General features: G+C 36.5%; 1 protein-coding gene across 1 annotated transcript; it reads right to left on the reverse strand.

Moving 5' to 3' along the window:
- Positions 1-584: 584 nt before the first annotated feature.
- Positions 585-21,714, reverse strand: rnf145a (ring finger protein 145a). Its single transcript, XM_042738347.1, has 11 exons — positions 21,239-21,714; positions 19,575-19,813; positions 15,040-15,148; positions 12,219-12,310; positions 10,030-10,265; positions 9,763-9,938; positions 9,432-9,572; positions 7,347-7,529; positions 7,100-7,247; positions 5,036-5,392; positions 585-2,152 (listed from the first exon to the last, which is right to left on the reverse strand). The coding sequence occupies exons 2-11, from the start codon at positions 19,756-19,758 to the stop codon at positions 1,826-1,828; spliced, it is 1,953 nt and encodes a 650-aa protein (XP_042594281.1). The 5' UTR covers positions 19,759-19,813; positions 21,239-21,714; the 3' UTR covers positions 585-1,825.
- Positions 21,715-23,475: the final 1,761 nt, after the last annotated feature.

Below are 23,475 nucleotides of genomic sequence, written 5' to 3' on the forward strand. Positions count from 1 at the left end.
ATAATTTAAAGTATAATAAATTTAAAAACAATTATTTTAAATTGTAATAATATATCACAATATTAATTTTTTTTGCAGGCTTGATGAGCAGAAGAAACTTCTTTCAAAAACACTGTCACTTGAAAACTGGAAATTCCCAAACCCCCCACTGTAAAAACATACATATATATATATATATATATGTGTGTGTGTGTGTGTGTGTGTGTATATATATGTATATACAAAAAAATGATGATGTCCGGCACACTTATTTATTTAAATAAGGGGGGGGGGGGGGGGGCGCCCACAATTTTTTGCTGCATACCCCCTAACACTGGATAGTTGCACCCCTGATTATAGGGTGGTTGTGTACACACACTGCCAACACACATTTCAGTTCAAACAACTTGTAAAAGTGCATGTAGCTACCCTTTTAAAGATTACATGAAACAATACAATTATGAAATAAATAACTGTTAAATTAATACTTATTAATACATTATCATCATCATCATCATCACAGGTGGCTTTAAGAGCAGTAGGTCTAAGAGCTGTAGGTCTTTTACTACTCAGAAAGGCAATGTGGAAGAAAGCCAAGACAAATATTTCATACTTTAGGTTTGGATTTATTCTGACATTCAGGTTCACGTTCAGACTTCAGGCATATTTTACTGAATTCAGCTGCAATTCAAACAAAGTTAGCCTTCACAGAACATCATTCCACATTTATGCTTTATAATAAAATAAAATAAAATAAAATAAGAAAGAAAAAAAAGAAAAAGAAGAGGTTCAATTCAGAACGCTATTGAATTATACTCTCCATTCTCATTCAGATTTAATTTTAAATGGAAAATACCTGTAACAGCTGGAAAAAAAATAAATCTGGTGGCTTAGATAAAAGTAACCTTTTTGAAGATTAAAAATCCCACAAGCCAAACACCATTCGTTTAACAAACTATGTTAAATACATTAACTTAAACACTTAGTAAAAAGAAAAAACGGCATTCGCAAAGTGTGCTCATACATTCTCGAATGTATTCATATTCACAGATGCGCTAAATGCCAAATACTGATGAGAATGAAATTGACTCTCTTAAACGATCATAGTGTTTATCCACAGCCAAAGGCACTTCCCACTACCATCACTAGAGGTCGCGAGAGGAGCAGCGTTCATATAAGCCTGAGGCTGCTTCATGACACTCGATGCTGCTTAACACTGTACTTTTGCATATCAAAACTCCTTTACATATATATTTGTACATGGGTATATATTTAATATATAACTTGATTCAATGCATACACACCAAAATATTTGGTATCAGACAAGACAAACTTTGGAGCATTGCTTTATGTCACATTAGTGCAAATGCAGTGGCATATATGTATATATATTTTCTCTTAATAAAACAAATAGAGGACAGAAAAAAGACGGGCTACTGCTATTGGATACTTAGAGCGTGCTAGTGGATATGTGCTAAGTGCCTACAGAGCATCACAGCACTATACTGAAGGGTAACATGATCACATTCAGGTTGGTGTTCGCTGGAGATTGTAGTTTCGTAATAAAGGGTGGGGATTGGGGAAGAGCTGGTGTTTTGGTAGATCCAGATGTGGAAGGGGTGAAATGATTCTTTTCACCTCTGATAAGCTTTCTGAGCTCTGGAATCTGTGATTTTCTGGATGAGAGGGGGACGGTAGAAGGATTTGGATTGTATAGATGTCTCAGGAGCATTCCATGTGTACGTATCAGTCACAGAGAGGGCCGAGAGTTTCCCATAAGACCCTCTGCTGTAACACTGTCTTTTGGCCAGCTGTGTGTGGAGTTGGGTTTGGCTCAAGGCAGGTTTTAGGATTGGGAGGAGGAGCAGGCAGGAGTGACACCGTCGTCTTTTAGCCCAGCCGTGAGGTCTGACGCTGAAGCGAGAGTGGTGTCATCTTGCTGGGGAACCTGGAGGGTTGAATCTGCCTCTAGATGCTGTGAAGTGTCCAGATCACCTGCTAGCTGTATTGGGGGCTCTTGTGGTGGGGCGTCCTGTGTTGAAGAGCCGGGTTGTGATGAGCCTTTCAGCTGGTTGTGGCAAAGAGGGCAGGTCTCCTGCACATACAACCACTTCTTCAAGCAGCCGGCATGGAAGAGGTGACTGCAGGGGGTGATCACAGCTGACGTCATGTCCTAGATTCAAGAACAGAAGAGGTTAGTTATAAAAAAAAAAAATAGTTATAATAATTAATAATAATTTTTATTATTACTGTTATGTTGTTATGTTTAATGTATGTTGAGTAATAATAATACAATTATTGTTATCATCATCAATATTATATAAACTGCAAATTGTTAGCATAATAATAATAAATTATAATTATAACATTATTATTAAAAATAAATTATTATCATCCTCATCATCCTCATCATTATTCCAACAATGGCAAATTATTATATTATTATATTATTATATTATATTATTATTAGTATAATTAATAATATTCATCATCATCATCATCATCATCATTTTTTACTAATATGTTTATTATATGTTGAGTAATTATAATAATAATAATTTGTCATTGATACAATAATAATACAATTTATTAATAATAACATTATTATTACTATTCAGTAATATAGAATACATAATAATAATTTTTTTTCATATATTATTATTATTGTTATGATTATTATATTATATAATTTTATCACTGAATCATTTATTCAGTTAATTTATTCGTCTGAACAGCTGATTCATTCAGGAATGAAGCAAGTGACTGTGTTTATGAATGGATAATCATGAATCACTGACTCACTAGATTCGTTCATGAATGAAACACGGCTGTGTTTGCTTTTAGAGATGCGCAGCGGCTCGGCTGTGACTTTGTCTGAATCTATTTTCATTGACAAAATAGTGCAAAATCAGGCAGTAGTGTTATAGTCGGACAATATAGGCCTAATATTGTCACTTAATATTAACTTAAAGCTGACATGTTATGCCCCTTTTTACATTATGTAATATAAGTCTCTGGTCTCCCCAGAATGTGTCTCTAAAGTTTCAGCTCAAAATACCCCACAGATCATTTATTATATCATTTTGAAAATGCCAATATAAGTGGAAGCAGAAACACGCTGTTTTTAGTGACTGCCTCTTTAAATGCAATTGAGATGCTGCTCCCCGCCCCCGTTTCCAGGATAGAGCTGCTTCATTACAGCTTGGACCTGCTAAAAACATCTGTTTTGGTTCTGATTATCATGTTTATCGTGATGAAATCGTGTGTTTTAAACCATATTAGTTTAAGCTTCTGATATAGTGTTTTCGGAGTGCACACATCTGAAGCACATGGACAGAAAGCGGCTGTCACAGCATGTGAGTACTAAACTAAGGCTATGTCCACACGAAGCCAGAGCTTTTCCTATCAGATCTTTTTTATTTTCTCGTCTCATGAAATATCTGCGTCCACACAAAACCACAAAACCGAGACAAAACGATGTAGTATACATGCCAGACCAACATGTGGCGCTGTAATTCTGCCGCAGAGATACACTAAAAATGGATTCGCTGTCCACACGAAAACGCAAGGGTGGTATTTTCAAATTTATCCACTCTGGAAACCAGTTTCAAAAAATATCGGTTTCACTCTCCCAAAACACCGAATCTGTGTGGACGAAACGCCTATAAAATACAAAATTTATGTGTATAAACACATGACACATGTTAAAAACACATGAGTTATAAAAACAGTCGGTTATGTCTGTTAAGTTTTTAGATCTGCGTGGCAGCAGCAATATACAGTAAATAAATCAATAAATCCACTTCTCTCTTGTCTCCTCTGAGGCTGGGACTGCGTCTGTGCAGCCAAAGACAGAACAGTTAGCATGTTTTGCTCAAACTTTCACCATGGCATTAGAGCTGGTACACCGTTGTCACATGCAAAATCAAAATGACGGCACCATGGGTATAAACTTACAGATTAAGGGGCGGTAGTATTATAATGTAAATCAGAAATCAGACGCGCTCTTTTCTCAGACACTTGCAGAAAAAGGCTTACCAAAACAAAGTTACTGGGTTAATCTTTTTCACGTTTTCTTGGTTGGTAGATGCACCGGGGACCTGATTATAGCACTTAAAATCTGTAAAAGTCAGATTTTCATGATATGTCACCTTTAATAACTTACAGTTTATTCAACTGTTGTGTTAAATCAATATCACATTTGCTAACTCCCTTAATATTTAAATGTTGTCACTCTCTGTTTATCGCGATCTGTGGGCACACAGAAAATGGTCTATGCCTATAAGAGAGCGCGCGAGTGAGCTCTCTTTCACTTTAAATAAGCAAGACTCAAAAGCACGAGCAAATTATACATTCCGTCATCTGCCATCGCGTTATAAGCGCGGAATTCACCTGTGGGAATGAGTAGAGTTATTATTAACAGATGCAATCCCGCGCCGAAATTCAAGTTCTGCTCTGTGTTCTCTGCTAATAACCCGAATGTGAATGATGTGAGCGAAGTCATCACTGAGAAGCTGCAGCCGTGGCGGGGAAGATTTTTGGTGCGCCGGCACATCAACAACAACGCTAATGCTAATGCATCCCCTAATGCTAAGGAGTTGTGAATGTTTCCAAGGGGGTTATATGGTAACATTCTAAAGTGTTTAGGTGGATGTTTTTTTATGGTTTCTTCCTAGTGTGTTATGAATGTGGTTGTTAGGTGGTTGCTTACTGACCAAAGTCAAAACAGCACACCCGTAAATCTCTATTATATTCTAGCCTCTGGATAAGGCTGCTTCAAAGTAAATCTACAATATTGTCCGCCAAACAAAGAAATCTTAAATCCAATCGCTTGGAAATGTCCTTCCTCAGCAAACCACACAATATTGTCCATGTATTGTCCATAATACAAATGGTGTGGCACAAATTATGCACATAAGCTTAATACTTAAAGGATTGTATGAACAATAGTGATGCACCCTAACTGAACCCACCATCTATCTAGCACAGAAATACACATGAAGACACATGCTACAGAATGTACCTGGGCATCCATCACAAACACACACACACACACCTGGTAGCAGATGGAACAGATGTCATTGTGCTGCTGGAGTTGTTGGTGAGAAGCTGTAGGCAGGCTCTTGATCTTGTTGACAGCATCTCTGCGGAGCAGGAAACTCTGCCAGCCCAGCTGGGCCCTCAGCCACACGTTATAGTAAGAATGGATGAGTACGATGGTGGAGCCCATCACGGTCCACTCCCCAAACACCGTCTCCGACACACCGTACGCCACCACGCACAGCGCAACCAGGAACTCCAGCAGCCTGTAGGTGCCGTTCACCCAGTAGATAACATCATCCATGTTCTCCACCGGAGCCTTGCGGAGCTCCTCCACCATGAAGAGCACGTAGATCAGCAGCGTGCCCAGCACCTGAGAGTCAAAAGAGTTTAAAACAGAGGGACAGTTGAACTTAACATTACACAAATTAGCAATAATCACAACTCCTACACACCTGTAATAGGTTTTTCAGTGACTAGATAGCAGGGTGGCGGATGGCCGATGAAATGCTGATTATATATAATGTAAGAATTGGTCCAATTATAACATTATATTATTTATATATATATATATATATATATATATATATATAAATAAGTAATAATTTATAAAAAAATTTTTTGCTTTGCATTACAGGAATAAATTATATTTTAAAATATGAAAAAAAGGAAACAGTCATTTTACATTATAATTCACAATACAATAAATACCACAATTCAACATTTCATAATATTTCACACACACACACACACACACACACACACACACACACACACACACACACACACACACGCACACACATACACACACACACACACACACACACACACACACACACACATCACAATATTTAAATCATATAAATGCAGCCTTAGTGAGCATAAGAGACTTTCTTCAATAACATTAAAAAAAAAAAAATGCTGATTATATATAATGTAGAAATTGGTCCAATAACCACTTACTTCACATTTACTCAAACTATTAAAATGTATTAATTTTATATATATATACATACACATATATATGTATGTATATATATACATATATATGTATGTATGTATTTATATAGTCAGTTATTTATTAATATTTTTTACACATTTTTATTAAAAAGTTGGAAATATGACAGTTGTTGCTATTAATAAAAATGTAAACAGAATATCACTTTCTAATATAATTAAATTACTATTACTAAATAAAATATTTAAATATCAATAAACATTATTATTATATTTATTACAATTATAGGTAACATGAACAAAAAAAAATACATATAAAACATTTAATAATTTTAATTTCAACATTTACTAATGCATTTTTAAAACCAAAAGGTATATCTGTTAATATTAACCTATGGAACTGAGCTGACATGAACTAAAAATGAACAGTTATATTTTACTAAACAAAATATCTATCATATCATCTATAAAAATAAATATCTAGAACACATCTACATTCTATATCTATCTAATGTGTGTGTGTGTGTACAGTATGTATGTATGTATACTTTTTAATAATTAAGTTGTAGAACACATATGTGCATTTATTTCCTCACAAACAGGATGCAAAGATTCTCTTAAAGCACGAGTTTCATTTCTCCTTTCTTTAAGAATAAACTATATTAAATTTCCCTGAGATACAGGATATTTTTTGGGAATTACAGTAAGGGCTCACAGAACCAGTTTCAACTTGAAGTTCAACAAGATGATCAACGAGAAACATAAACATCATCCAAGAAACGGGAAGGTTCTTTTAATAACTTTATATAAGAAAACAGTTAGAGAACAGAGAGAAAATCATATAATACATTTTATTAGATCCTCTATTAGATCTGCATTTTGTATGGCTAATGTTACCAAAATCCATTAAAATCTCCAAAATTGTTTGTCAAGATTGTTGCAATAACATATTCCATATCAGGAATAAAATCGCAACACAATGATAACATTCCTACAGCGCCATACTGAGAGTTACAACTTCTCACATTCATTTCTGTTCAGTTTCTGCTCCTTTACACTGTTTCTCACACTCACTAATGCTGTAGTTCAGAGCGGATGGTGTGTGTTTGTGTGGGATCTCTACCTGTAATGAGGTCAAGATGCTGGAGGAGATGATGATCAGCAGCCAGAAGTCCATGTGGAAGAACTGACATATCATGTAGGACATGTAGGCTGGGAACACCAGCAGAAACAAGCACAGGCTAACCGCACGAAAGTGTTTCCATAAACTCCTGTTGGGAATAATGATTATAAAATAATCGGAACACTAAATGACAATGTTGACTTGTATAATACATAAATATATGACTTCAACAATCATCCTTATGTACTTGTCTCTGGAGGCTCCCAGCGCCAGCACTATAGGATCAGCTATCTCCAGCATAGACTGCAGGATGGAGGCCACCACAATGAAGAGGATGATGCTGAGGAGGAAGGCTCTGTGGATGACCTGTAGCTCGATCAGTCCTGTCTGAACAGCGAGGATCAGTAGAGTGATTCCCTCCGTCATTCCCCTGAGAGAGAGATGAGGGATTGATGGACTCGTGTGGTTTCCATGGTCAATTATGTAATAAAAAGGTGCCATAATGAATCAAATATGGACTTCATGCCAAACTGTTTAGCAGGGTTATAATGGTATAGTTACTTAAGGAAAGATTAAATGGAAGACTTAAAGGTGCCATGTGTAAAAATTGAGGTAAAAATATCCAAAAAAATGGGCACGCATCAAAAGAATGAGAAGAAATAAGGGCGATGATGAATTTAAAAAAACTGTAAGTTATAGTGCTGCAGAGAGATATCAACCTTAATTAGCATTAGCATTTAGCCACGGCCCGACAGGTGTCGTAATACCAGTCTCGGCCATGGGAGGCGGTATGCGGGCAACATAACCACCAGCCAACCTGCCAATAACGAATAACTCGCACCGGCTTGTGGGCGTACTGGAACCTGATGTCAATCGTGTGGAAACTTCATTTTCAGTTCAGGGGAAGAGAGCGGAAGGATTGGCAAGAGACACCTACCACCACCACCCGCTACAGGGCAATAACCGCGCTCGGAATCACAAATCAAATCGATAAGAAAAGGAGCCGAAACAGAAGTATTTTCCATCGCTGGAGGACTTGATGGACTTGAAAGAAATGAGGTTCGACTCCGAACTTGCAACATTTCTTTTGGATTGGTAAGTAAGATGCTGTTAGTATTCGCAGAAGTTTGTTTTATATGTTTGCGTATTTTTTTTTTCGGGAAGGTTATACATAAGAAATGTATCGAAGGCTGTTTGATAAAACGTGCTAATGTTAGCGATGGCTAACCGTAGCTGCGTTTGATAATTAGCTAGCTACTAAACTTACCCACAGATCCGATCGGTTTTTCACCTGTTATCTCCCAAAGCCCGTCTCTACCAAGCTGATGCTAAAATGTAACATACCTAAGAAGCTTGAAATGTCTTCGATGATAATGAACCCGAGAGGAGGAGAGAGCGCCCCGGCCGCGCGCGCGCACTCACTCACTATATTCAGAGCGGTCAAGTTTTTGAAAGCGTGTGAAAAGAGTCAATTGCGTGTGTCTCACGGGTGAATGCTTGAGAGTTGGCAGCTCTGGTTAAGTTGGTTGGCGCTAGCTGGTCAACATCAGCTGTCTGATGTTGACCAATGATGTTGACAGAATGCTGCTGTCAAATTAATTTAATTCAAATAATGTGTATATACAACTCAAAACATGTAATAGAAACAAAACAAATATGAACAATTCACTGGTAAAGGTGAAGGGAGTAGCTTGAAGATGTCATGTTTCAAAATCACTTGACATCACCCAACGTTCCTCTGGAGGCAATATTTTAGGCTTCGGCTTTGGCTCTAGGGTTGTTGTGAAAGGTAGGGGCGGAGCATAGAGACTATGCCGTTTCTCGTTTGTTACTTCTAGAAGTAGACAATTCACTTTATTGAGGCAATGCCCCCATGGGTATGGAATGTGGAGTATGACTTGATTTTTTTGCCAGAAATACAAGTGAAATGTTTCTTTAAGAAAATCAATATCAGAATGATTTCATAGAAAATAGTCATTTTAAATTGTAATAACATTTAAAATTCAGCTTTGTCATCACAGGAATAAAATACTTTTTAAAATATATTAAAATAGAAAATAGTCATTTTAAATTGTAATAACATTTCACAATATTTCTGTTTTTACTGTATTTTTTATAATCAAATAAATGCATTTAACTCTTTTTTCAGAAACATTAAAAATAACCTCAAATAATATAATATAAATAAAATTAATAAAATTAAATAAAACATTAAATAATAATAATAATAATTTTTTTAATTAACCAAACAAAATAGCAACATTATTTTGTGTTTCATAAAAAAAAAAAAAAAAAACTGCATTTGAGTGACTTGAGGGTGGACATATGATACCTGTGCATGGTGTTGTCATTCATGAAAGCCCTATAGCCCTGCAGGTAGAACTTGCAAAGAGTGAGCACTCCCAAAGCAACAAATGAAACGGTGAAGACCAGGCCCAGCAGAGAGTATGGAGTACAACAGCACTCTGCAATACTGGAGACCATTTACATTTAGAAATTAAGTTGCTCTGCACCTTCATGTGACCAAAATCAATCAAACATTTAACATTTACAAACAGTTCATCAAATATTATACTGGAAAAAAAGATCAGTGACACCTATCTTATTCTATTTCTCTATGATGCTCAGGATCGACAAGCAGAGCAGCCGGAACTTTAACTCACCTGGTGAGAAAAAGGAAGAGCAGCCTCTCTCTAGATGTGGGCTGGTCCCGTGTGCTGAAGTATGTGTAGATTTGCAGAGCAAACAGAACCAGCCAGAAACACATGAACAACACGGGCAGAACCAACTGATTCCAAAGAGACATACCAAGAGCCAGCAACCCATAAACCTCCACCACCTAACAGAATAGTATAGAGAAGAGCTTAATTCTTGTTTCTTTGATTTAACACTCTCAAGTCTGTTTTAAAACTCACTCTTTAGCCTCTAACCTGTGCAAGCTCCCGGTATGCTGTCTTGGCCAGATTAAATGGCACCAGCAGGTTGGAGGCCAAAAAGTAGATGACTTCCAGGCCTGTGAAAATCATGGCAAAGCGATTGACGAAAACGATGGTCTCCAAAGGGACCAGGCACAGCCTGGCCACCAGAGGGAGCAAGTGCGCTGAGAACAGCCAAATGCGCTTGGTCTGCATCACACAGGAGCACAAGGTACACACCACCAGCTGGCCTATTCACACATAAACACAGAGAAATAAAACATCTTATTTGTAATAGAATTAAAGATATATAGAAATGTTAGCAAAAATAAGATGACTATTAATACCAAACTGCAATACATTACAGTACAGCAAAGCATCAGGCCTAAATCTGTGCTGTTTGTTCCCTACTGTACTCACTGACATTAATGAATGCATCTGTTCTGGCTGGAGTTAATTAGGCCCTAAAGATTTTAGAGTAATGGCTGAAGGACCTAGAAGCACTCAAGAACTCAATGAGCACAACAGTGAGACAGCAAGCAGTACACCAAATGGTGAATCTCAGACACTAGGGATGTATTTCACCACAAAAAAAAAAACAAAAACAAAAAAATGATATTAGATGCATACATAAAATGAAGCCTATTATGGACCAGCATATTCTCTCAAATTAGGGGGGAAATCTCATTACTGTAATGCAGTAAGAAATTAATCCTGTCTGTACACAATGTCTTTCTAAAAAAATAAATAAACAGAAATTGACAAAAATGTCAATTCATTACAGCAAGTACTGTATTTATGCATACATAGGATTACATTTTAAAGTGGATGTACTTTACAATTTAAATAACTATTTTTATTTACATGAAAGTAGGGTACACTAAATGTTTTATTTTTATTTTTACTTTTCACAAATTATATTTATGGTTTGGTTTAAACCTTAAATTTTGATTTAAAACGATAAATAAAGACTATAAATAAAGATGGGAATATTCTCTTCAAAAGACCTACAGATGTTTACAGTAAATTCTTTTTAAAGTACACATAATCTTTTCTATGTACTACCAAAAAATTTAAATAATTAATAAATTTATAAATAAAACCCATAAAAATGTCTGCAGTTTCAGTAAAGCTAGCCAGTTCTAAACAATTGTTAGTTAAAACATTAACTAAAGTTAACTAATGGGACTTTGTTGTAAAGAGGTACTTATGCAAATAGTGTCATTTATTATTATTATTATTATTATTATTATAAGGTGAAAAATGACCAGGATATGTTCTGGGTAGTGAGATTTACCTCCCTAATGGTAGAAATGTCAAGAGTAACAGAAAGAGAAAGAGTGAAAAAAAATATAGTTGATGAGAAAGCAAGAAGGTCAGAGGAAGGGACGGAAAGTGAGAGAGAGTGAGGGAGAGTATGACATATTACAAATAAGGGGAAGGGCATACAGTATTTATGAGTGAGAAAAAAAATTAAATATAGGAAGTGAGCAGGAGCGGTTTTGACATTACGCCGGCAAAGGATGGTACTTATAGAAAAAGTGATGAGAGGGGAAATATGAAAGTTGCATCTCTAGCTTTTGCGCAGTGTGGTTCAGGGCAGGCATCATATGAGATGGGAACAAAAGTGGGAAATGCCTTGACCTCTGACATCACATCTCAAGACATGCAAAACTACCCAACTCTCCCTAGAATGACACTACATGAGCACACGTTCCGACTGAATAAGAGCTGTAATGAGTCAGTACGGGACTCGCACGTAACAGGAATGTGACTTGTAACATTAGTCTGAAGTCAACATGAAATCAGAACTGGCCCGGTTTAACTTATTAATACAACTTCATAGTCATAGTACAACACTATATAATATTAAAAAAAAAAAAAAAATAATATTTATTATTATTATGCTATAAAAATAAAAAATATATATATATAAATAAATAAATAAACAAATTATATTATTTTATTAATTAATGAATTAATATTAAAAAACAAATATTTAATTTTGGTATTATATCGGACAGCCCTAATAGCACTAATTCCTCAGTACACAATACTCTAATGAAAAAAGTTTTTATAATCTTTTATTAAAATGTTATAACTTCTTACTCTAAAACTATCTTTTCAACTGACATCACACGTGTCCCTTTCTTTCAGTCCTGCAAGACCACTGAGATGCTTTGGAGACCTTGTAAGGCACTTACAGATGAGCGCAGTAGTGAAGCGGTTGATGGACAGAGGCTCCAGGTACAGCGGGCCCTCATAGCCTGACTCCAGCTCACTGCGCACATAGTCCCTGAAACAGAGAACAGAGACCTTATTCTAACCTCTCACAGCGCGACATTCCCAGTGTCATCACAGCCTGTGGAGGATCTATACTTACAGCCCGAGTCAGACAGAGCAGAGCGCTGGAACCATCAGTCCATCTGTTTTTATCAGACTAGAATTCCTGAGAGAACAATCCCTTACATAACTCTCAGCTGAGTCCCACTGAGCAAAAAAAAACAACCACTACTGACATTCAGAAGTCTAAAATACCCCCACTAATTATTTTTGATCTAAAACTAATTTTTATGGTGCTCCAGTAATTATTTTTGATCTAAAACTAATTTTTATGGTGGGAAAAAAGGTCCTGTATAACTTTGTTCGTGGTGGAATAATGTGCTGGTCGCTCTTTTTTTTACACTATTATAATGCATGAAACTGAAGCTTTCAAGCTTAAAAAATATGCAAAATTATCATTAAAGCAGCATAAAAGTGGACCATAAAAGCTGTGCACTTTTAAAGCCCTACAATAGCTTTTGGTAAAAAATTTTGATTATTGAAATGGCTTTGCAACATCGTAACAATTTTTTTTTTCTTACATGACTCGGACAAGTTGGGAGATTAACTCATTTAGAAGACCGAATGGATATGACACACATATACCTGAATAAACATTTACAAAGCTTGCTTTAATTCTTATCTGAGCTTGGCTCTGCTCAGTTTAAGGAGGCAGAGAGGGAATAAAGGGAGGAAGGTAAGTTACGAGCTGGCAGTAATGGCTTTGCCACACTTGGGTGATCTTAATTTGAGCAGCCACTGCTTTTTCTACAGACACATATTATGCTGAGAAATATGCTAAAAGCTCTCTCTTAATCTGACACTAAACAGCCAGCTGTCAAATGCAAAACACTACACTATAATCGCAGACCCATGAGCATGGCAGAGGAGCCTCCAGTAAAGTAACGTGTCTGTCATAATGCTTGCGCAGATCTTAACATTCTTTCTACCTTCAAAGCATTAAAAACACATCTTTTTGCACAGCATTATTTAAATGTCCAAATATAAATGTTAATAGAAGTACAATAAAAAAATCCTCCTTTGGCTAGTTTCTTTATTAATCAAATTATTAATTAGCTTATTAATTATTATTGTTTATTAAAGGTATTAAAATACAAAATAAATAAATTTTATGTTCCATGTAGAAACAACAGGATAGAGGTTAGAAAGACATGAAGGCAAGTAAATAATAACATAATATAATTTACACTACCGTACAGAACTTTGGGGTCCGTAAGCTTTTTTTTTTAAAGAAATTATTATTTAGCAAGGATCAAAGGTGACAGTAAACTTTTGTTCCTTAATATAATATAACATAATAATTTTGGAGTGACCTATCACCTTAAAGGGAAAGTTCACCCAAAATTGAAAATTTCCCCATGATTTACTCACCCTCAAGTCATCCTAGGTCTATATGACTTTCTTCTTTCACACAAATACAATCGGAGTTACTCCATATGAAAAAATGCCCGGCTCTTCCAAGCTTTATAATAGCAGTGAATGGGGGTTGAGATTTTGAAGCCCAAAAAAGTGCATCCACCCATCATAAAAAGTGCTTTATAAACCATAATCTCTAGCTTCTGCTAGCTGTCATACATGCATTCACGAGAGAGTGGTGTTCCAGGCAATGACGTAGGACATAGGTGTAGCATACTGTAGGTGTTTTCTTCAGAAGGCCTTTATTAAGCCCCTGAAGCCGTGTTGAGTAATTTTTATGATGAATGGATGCATTTTCTGGGGTTCAATCTCGACCCCCATTCACTGCCATTATAAACAGGAGTGCACATACGTTTTTTCAGCCTGGTTCTTATAAGAGCACCTGGAGATTTGTTTGATCCTCACACTCCACATAGTATGACCCATTAAATATAACTATAAAAAAAATTAATAATGGTGATAATAATAATATTGCTCTTCATTTATTTAGTTTTTTTTTTAAATAATAAACAAAATAATAAAAACATTTTTTTTTAGTAAACTTAGAAATAAAATGCTAATATTTACTCCAGTTTATACATATGAATTTTCATCAATTTCAAACTTGCTGGCAAGTAAGTATATGTGCTGCCGGCTTTAGTGCTGCTGAGTGAAGAGTGAAGCGTGTTTTGCATTGTGCTTTGAAAACAGATGCAAATAGCCTAGATTTATGTTTTCAGTTCTATGGAAATCATATACAGTATTACAGTAAGTCGATCTAAAATGGTAATTGTGTATTGACAGCTGTCAACCATGTCGGTACGCAAATGAGTAGTCTGAACTTATTTACACAGCACATTTTTTATTTTCCTCACACATGCATATTTGCGTGCCACTTATGTGCACCCCTAATTATAAAGATTGGAAGAGCCAGGACATTTTAAAATAACTCTATTGTCTGAAAGAAGAAAGTCATATACACCTAGGATGACTTAAGGGTGAGTAAATTATGAGTTTATTTTAATTTGTGGGTGAACTATCCCTTTAAGAACAGAGTTAGGGTCTTAAGTGGGTCAGTCCCATTTTGTAATGAACAAAGATAATTGTAAACAAATATAATCAACCATATTGTATAAAATAAACTGGATCAAAATGCATGATGCATTCTCTCTTGACTGAATGGCAAACACAGTGTTTTTAAGTGAATTTTAGTGGCTATCATGGTTGTTATGGTGGGAGCAGCTTTTCTGTCAATCTCTTTTTATTTCTAAAGTTCTAAACACTCACCTAGAGATCTGGTGACCAGCGAACAGCAGCAGAGCAGTGAGCACATACAGGTAGAGCTGCACCAGGTGCTGTCGGGGAAGGGTGAGCAGAACCAGACTCAAAATGTAGCCTGAAAGAGAGATGGATAAAGAATGAGACCGCTGTTAGACTGCTATGTGAGGATGCTGTCAAGCACACAGAAGGGCCTCTGAGGCCACATCTCTCTCAATATCTCTCAGACCAGCAGAGAGAGTCCATTCACTCAGACTGTCAAAGGAAGTCACACAGCCAGAGCTCACTGACTGAATCCGGATATCCAGTTCATTGATAGTCACACCTGCATAAAGAGTCTTTGGCTATGCTCAGAAGAACAGAATACTAGCCTAGAATATACCATGTGAAACACACAGCATGCAAAATGCTAATTTAAAAAAATATAACATGTAGTTTTAGTAGTCTACATTTTTTACACATTTACTTTGCATTTTTAATTTAGTTATCAGTCTCTAAAATTTTAATAACTTATTTGGCAGTCTGTTGTGCATAATTAGTCAGATCATGTATAAAAATAAATCATGTAATTCGTGCTGATTTTTAAAATTACTAGCCTATATCATTAATGTATAAGCTATGAATAATTATGACATTTAGACCAGCACCAGCAATCAACTGAGTGAATAATTAGATGACTCATTAATACACACAGCTACATTCTTCGCTAAAAAAATAATCATTATTTAACAAATAAGCAGGTGAGTTAATCATTCATTCACTCAAAAGGCAATCACTTGTCACCACCTACTAGAATTATAGAAAGATGTAACTTGCAGAAATCATCACTTAATATTCTCAACATAATGCATTAATACACACACTGACTGGAATATACTGACAGTCTGTTCTGGAAAGCGAAAACAGAAACTAGAGGCGTGATATAGTGACAAGTCCCAGTGCTGCTGAACTGGCACTCTTGAAGCACCGATTGGCCAATCAAATTCGAGTACTGGAACTAACTGCTGTTTAATGTACTGTGCATTTTTGTAACTAGTAGATCATCAAGTTATTTTAGGCATACAGAAAATGTGCAGCATAAACAGTGCAAGTTGGATGCTGTTTTGGCCATCAATGAGAAAACAGAAATAGTAGGCAACACAATTTCAACATGAGATGTAGATTATTGGAATGCTTGCATTAGACATTTACCTAATAAAACGTCTTCTAACAGTGCAGTATTTCCTGAAAAAAAGTGCTTTCAGATGTACATAGATTCTGTACTATACGTCATAATGAACAAGGGTATTGTACTACATGATTCAGCCTCCAGTCTGACATTCACTGGCTCACGCTGACGTGTTTGTGTGTTCATACGAGTGTGTGTAGACAGGATGAGGTGGGAGATTAACGCTTTTGCCATGCACAGATTAAGCTCTCATTACTTCACTGCCAAACCCTCTTGATCCCTCCTGTTACGTAACTGTTTATCTGAAGTTCAACACTCATCCACTCCAGTTCACTTCTGCCATTCACAAATATAAAAAGATGCACCATACTTCACTGTCTAGAACACAGGAGAAATACAACACAGTGGAAATATTCTACTTGGATTGAAGACACAAAGTTTATCTCAGTATTGATTAATGTGAAATATGCTGGCACACTAGCTTGAACCAATGCAATTACCTGGGAATAAAGTTAGTGCTGAAATATGAGGAAGCTCTCGCCAGGTCAAAGAGCAGAGGACTTGGCCAGGTTTGTGGCTAGATAAAATGTTGAAAGACAGCTCATATTATCCATAGGCAGTAAAGACGGAAAGTGCCCGTGATCTTGCTGACAGTAGATGTTCTCCATGTCTCAATTTAACCTCTCTGCTGTAGTGTCTGTTGCCAAACCAAACTCCCTGTAATTTATCTTCTCCTATATATATGTATCATTAAAAAGGGTTGGATGGACAATGCTCCATTTCCTCAATATAATCATAGGGCTAAAGCCCAGAATATATAGATAATAACAAAAAGTGGAGTTGTTCTGCAGAAATGTCAGCTCCTAGTGTAAAGAAAGGCCATCTCTATTAGTTCTAATTGCCCTGCAGTGTAATATTTTGAAACTGAAGTGTTGAACAGACAGGACAGGCCTATTTTTTCCACTTCATTATAGTGCAAAATCCACAGGAGCTTCTCAGGGCCAGGTGGTTTTTCTTAACACTAACACAAACCCAGCAAGCCTGAGATTAAAGAAGTCCACCAAAGTTTCTCCTGACAGCAGCACTTTTCACCTGTGGGAGCTACTGTACTTGGACTCCGTCCCCCATTCAGCAGGGGGTCCTGAGGGTACTGTAGCACCACCAACACTGGACAAGTTACACCTGCAAAACAAAGCTGCAGCTAAGAACCGAAGCTGCTGAATCTCCATTAAACAGAACACCAGTTACGGTCCTGCTAGCGGTAGCTCTGAATTGTCAACACCTAGTCATTGCTTCTAAGCAATAGCTAATAAAGGGCACTGCAGAGATGGAAAAATGGAATTGTTTTCTGCTGCTTTGTTTGTGTAATAACTGAGAAAAACAAATCATGCCTGTTTGTTGTAAATTATTAATTTATTGCTGTGAATACACTTAATCTACTACATGTGGGTATTTTAGACAGTTAGTGTGGAAAGATAATGCTATGTTTAATAAAAAGGGGAATGTCATAAAAAGAAAATAATTTTAAAATAATTTTAAAACACATTTGCAGCATTTTCAAAAATTTAATCTTTGATTTATTTTGATTTCATATGTATTTATTATGATTTCATAAACATAATTTAAAATATAATTAATTTTGTAAAAGTTTTTTTACAAATATAATGAATGAATGAATGAATGAATAATTCATAAACATTGCAATATTGCAGAGTTTTTTCTGAATTTTGTTTCCATATGACTGATTCAATGGACAAAAGATTTGTAACATCAGTATGCAAAGTAGCAATTTTGAGGAAATATTAATAAGTCAAAAATAATGAATATATATTAAAAAGTCAGTCAAGTCACTGTATGTATAAACTGCATTTTGAATAAATTATTAGATAGTACAGACAATGATCATAATGGCATTGGCACAAATTACAATGTGTATTCATTCAAAACAATTACTTTTTATTCTGTAAACTAGATGTACAGTGTGCCGTATTGTTTTGCAATTTGCTGGGTGGCAGTCTGTGTTCTAGAGTCATTACCAGAAGCTGCCATACTTATTGTTCAAACACATCCACATGTAACCTCAAAAGCCTCCTCTCCAGGGTAAATAACAACCACATGAGCATAGCACATGACCACACACACACATACAGACAAATCAGGGTCATTAGGGTTTGTTCCTTTGGGTATTACACAAACATCTGCTCCAAAAGCCAGTTTTCCTGGACTCTGTGGCTTTAATTAAAGTTTATAAACCATTAAAACATGGGGTTATGTGTGTAAAGTTGTTCGAAAGTCTCTTACAAACAAGACAAAATAAAACTTAAAAACATGCTCTAGAAGTTAGAAACCCCTTCAGATAGAAAAACAGATGTGAACAACTGAGAACGGGAGAAAATAAAGTCATTAACAACAAAAAGAGTTTCACAAACATCAACACAGCACGATCCTTGTGAATAACTCATGAGATACGTGTGTTGGGATGTGTGCAGCAGATGAATGGGGGCTGATGCTACGCTCCACTGAGTCTTTTTAAAACTCAGGACAGGGGGCTGAGAGAGACCTGTGGCCTGAATCAGTCGCCTCTGACTCTACCATTGTCAGCAGGACCACGGGGTAAATAAACAGCGAGAAATAGGTTTGAACGGGTTATTTTCATTTGATTATTCTTCTGCATTTGAGGTTTTTGCCAGCTCATTTAAGTTTTTTTCCATTTTCCACTCAATCATCTCGCTGCCTGTGCCAGCATTACTCAAATGACTGGCAATCTGGAGTAATGTGATGAACAGACCACCTGGCTGACCTCTAGAACAAAGCTTCTCTCCTATTCCAATTCCAAAGAATCTTCAGAGACTTCTTGGCTGCCCTGAACTATAACAAACCATACTTTTCTGTAGCTCAAAGAGTACAAAGCCAAGGTCAACTTCTAGGGAAAGCAAGAACTGATAAAATGATTTTTTTTAACAGCATAGTTATTATTCAGCCAACCAGATGTGAAGAGAAAATCCAGCTATTTTACAAGGTGGTGATTTCATATGTATTAACATGAAGCAATTTATAAGGAAACATACAAGATTCAATTATGTGTAAGCAGATCGTACAAAAACATATGAATAAGATTCATGCAAATTAGCCACAAATTCGCCAAAATGTAAAATAGCTACAAATTTCCACAAGAGTGTTTTAAGTAGCAGGAAGGGAACAGAGAAACAAACAAATTGATCTACAGATGAAAGCCATTTATTTCCTTACAAAAAGTACCATGGTGCTGAGATGGCAATACCATGCTTGATGGGCATTTCATGACACTGAATGGCTCCTTATTTGTATACCATGGTATACCCCAGAAACCATAACATAATATAGGTTTGTTACTCACCCACATAGTGAAGGTAGAGGGCCAGGTACTTGTACTGGAAGAGTGGGTTGTTGTTGAGGCTGCTTTTCTGGATTTTCTGGAAGAAGGAGCTGACGTCCCAGCGGTACAGCACCTCTAGTAACATGATACTGGGAACCCGCAGGCCCACATTCAGCACCGCCTCCACCCGCTCCTTCACAGCCATCACTCCTGACTACCGCCAACCACACACAATTCACTGGCACTATCAAACACCAGCACTGAGATAGAGAGCAACATACAGAGATAAAGAGAGAGAGAGGTTCATGACTGTCACTCAGTAAAAAAGGTGTTGTCTGAGACAAGCCCTATGCACTTTAAGAAAAGCTCTGAAAACAAGACCAAAATACTGATTACGAGAATTATTTCCCAACTGAATACATCAGCGAATACAAAAGTTTATATGTAGGTTATAATTAGACAGACTAAATGTAAAATGTGTCAGCATTGTGTACTGAAGTTTAATGGACATAGTTAAACACAGGTTATTACATAACCTGTTCGTTCCTTAGGGCTAAAACTCACACAAAATACAGCATAGACGATGCATAAAAACAGCATTATATACGATAACTTAGAAAATAATGTAGATAACTAGACTGTCAAAGTTTCCAAAAAACTGTATAGCAGCTCTCTTATAGGAAAACATAGGTTACATTATAGGTTATATAATCTGTTTTGCACTCAGTGTGCTAAGTTACCTATACACACTTCTAAAGGAGGAGTCCGTTTTTGTAAATTCGTTTGTGAAGTAACTTCTGTTTGCGCAAAATTTGTCAGAAAAAAAAAACGCCTAAAAAAAACTATTTTGTGAGATACTTGTAATACTTAAATATATAATAAAGTGATAAATACAGACAGTAGGCTATATGTTTGTATTTTTAGCAGGAAAATGTTTCGCCAGCCTACTGTTGCTATGGTTACCTCGTAACGCTAGCGCATTTCTGTCACTAATCTAACTTTTGTGATTAATGAAACATTTCAAATCCCTTAAAACGTATACTTATCTTTAAATATAAATACTTTTATCCCCTCAAAATTGTTGTTTGGACTTCCTTTGGGAGTTTTAAGCTTTATTAAAAAAGTAGCTCGGCCCCTCGACCCCAAACCCCGATGTTTCTCACCCTGATAATGTATTTTCTAATGTTAGAGCCAGCGGGAGCTGTCGAAATGAACTATAGTAACCCCGAGCTCATTGAAAATTCATTGTGTGTGACTGGCTGATCTCACAATGAGCCTGTTGCAGTACTAAATAAGCGCGTCTACAAAAATAACTTCGTTTCTCGTGCTATTGACGCAAATAAAAACAACAACCGTTAGGATATGTTGTAGCCAATGTTGTCTGTAATGTTACATTGACGCGACGCTGCTTTAGCACGCTGTGATAACCGGTGTTAAACGTCTGTAATAAAAGGAAACCTGCACGGAAATAGTCAGATATCTCTGGCCTCTAATCGCACGTTATATATAACGTTAATAACGTTACTTGGATGCAGCTATAGCCATGCAGTACGCGGCTTACGTTATGTGTCTTCTCTCTCTAGAGATGCTTTTATGAACTGTAGTGACCTCGGATACTGACACACTCATGTCCGGATCCCCCGCTCAATGAACCGCAATTTAACAGACAAAAACATGCAACTTACACTATTATGACTCTCGCAAGTGCTGGCGACTACGATGTCCGACCTTTCTTCTTCTGTCGGATGTCAACCATGTTGACGGAGGAATGAATGGAGGGTTTGGCGGTCTCAGGGAAATGGCATTCCTACCGAAGAGACGCGGCGCGGCACCTGGACTCGTATCACATCACCATCCTGCAGCCATTACAGATTGCCACAGTGATCGGTACTGAGCATGTGCGCCGCGGAGAGCGGATTAGCGAGCGCCGTGGCATCATGAGGGCACAGCACACGTTGGAGACTGAAAGAAAGAAAGAGAGGGAAGAAAGAGAGGGGGTGGATAGGTGGAATGATAAGGAGTCAGAGAAGACGACTCAGCAGTCACAATGCCAACTGTGCTATAAAGATTAAGAACGCTATAATGATCCAAATCACGGGCTGTGAATAATACAAAAATGATAATCGACTTTAATTAGGCTATCTGTGATACTGCCTCTTCACATTAACATCTCTCTCCCCCTCTCGCCTTTTTGGCAAAGTCAGGCTGAGAGCCTGTAAAAATATAACACACACACACACACACACACGTTTGTTTTTTTGTGAAAAGTAGGCGCAATGGTTTTTATACTGTACATACTGTATATTCTATCGGTCCTACACCAACCCTACACCTAACCCTACCTCTTACAGGAAACTTTGTGCATTTTTACTTTCTCAAAAAAACTCATTCTGTATGGTTTATAAGCGTTTTGAAAATGGGGACATGGGTTAATGTCCTCATAAATCACACTCTCCTTGTAATACCTGTGTCATACCCATGTCATTATACAAAGTTGTGTCCTGATATGTCACAAACACACACACACGGACCTATGGTAGTCGAAGTAGGCCTATGGATATGTGTGTGTGACACTGGACCACAAAACCAGTCATATAAGGGTCAGTTTTTTTTTAATTGAGAAAAAAAAAAAAAAAAAAAAAAAGTTAGGATAGGACAATATTAGGCCGAGACACAACTATTTGAAAATCTGGAATCTGAGGGTGAAAAAAAAAAAAAAAAAAAAAAAAAAAAAAACATTGGGGGAAAAATTGCCTTAAAGTTGTCTAAATGAAATTCTTAGCAATGCATTTTACTGATCAAAAAATTAAGTTTTGATATATTTACATTAGGAAATTTACAAAATATCTTCATGGAACATGATCTTTACTTAATATTCTATGATTTTTGGCATAAAGGAAAAATCAATAATTTTGACCCATACAATGTATTTTTGGCTATTGCTACAAATATACCTACGCTACTTATGACTGGTTTTGTGGGGTCACACACAATATAACATGTACAATTGTGTCAGTGTCAAAATATATATTGACCTAACTGTATAGGCCTATCTATATATATATATATATATATATATTAAAATAATATATATATATATATATATATATATTAAAAAAAGCTTGTGGTGAAAAACAAACTACCTTTAAAAAACTTAATACCTAAATAACACCTCAAAACCAATAAACTGATGACCTTTATCATGCTTTATGGGGAATTATCATCTCCAAACCCCTAGTAATTTCTCCTCTTGTGGTGAAGCCACAGATGGCTCAGCTATTCACTCGTGTTGATGTGAACTTCCCTCCTGTATAAACATGATTAAGCATCATTTACGGAGTATGAAGTAGCACTACGATGTAGGAATATACAGTAAATGTCCATTCAGTAATAAAATACAATAGGTCACATGTTAACCCACAACAGCGGTGCCAAAGCAGCTGTCTTGTGATAAAGTAACCCAAAACAATAGTTTCAAAAACAAGAGCCCTGGGTCACGTCAAAATCACAATCCCATCATTTTCATCTTGAATTTGTTCATTTAGTGAAAACTCATTTGTGAAATTACTGTTAGACACTAAAAGAACAACAGAGATCACTGTAGACATTTCAGACCTACTGTACTATACCTATTTGCATATTATCTTTTTTATATCCACTGAAGGTGTGTCTGCTACATATAGACTGTAAATCATTTAATTATGAGCTTGTGTTTCTATCAGCCTACTAGCAAAAGCACATGTCCCAGAGGGAGTGAGCCAATATTCTCTTTTAGTCTCTATACTTCATAAGTAGGTCAACAATCTGTACCCTCTTCAATGTCTCTCATAATGATGTTGAGGAAATGCTTCTTAGATCAAAGTTTTTATCACACTTGCCCTGAAATAACTGTTAACTGAAAAGAGGGACTGAGGCATTCTCA

Source organism: Cyprinus carpio, chromosome B14 (genome assembly GCF_018340385.1).
Source record: "Cyprinus carpio isolate SPL01 chromosome B14, ASM1834038v1, whole genome shotgun sequence".
NCBI classification, from domain to species: Eukaryota; Metazoa; Chordata; class Actinopteri; order Cypriniformes; family Cyprinidae; genus Cyprinus; species Cyprinus carpio.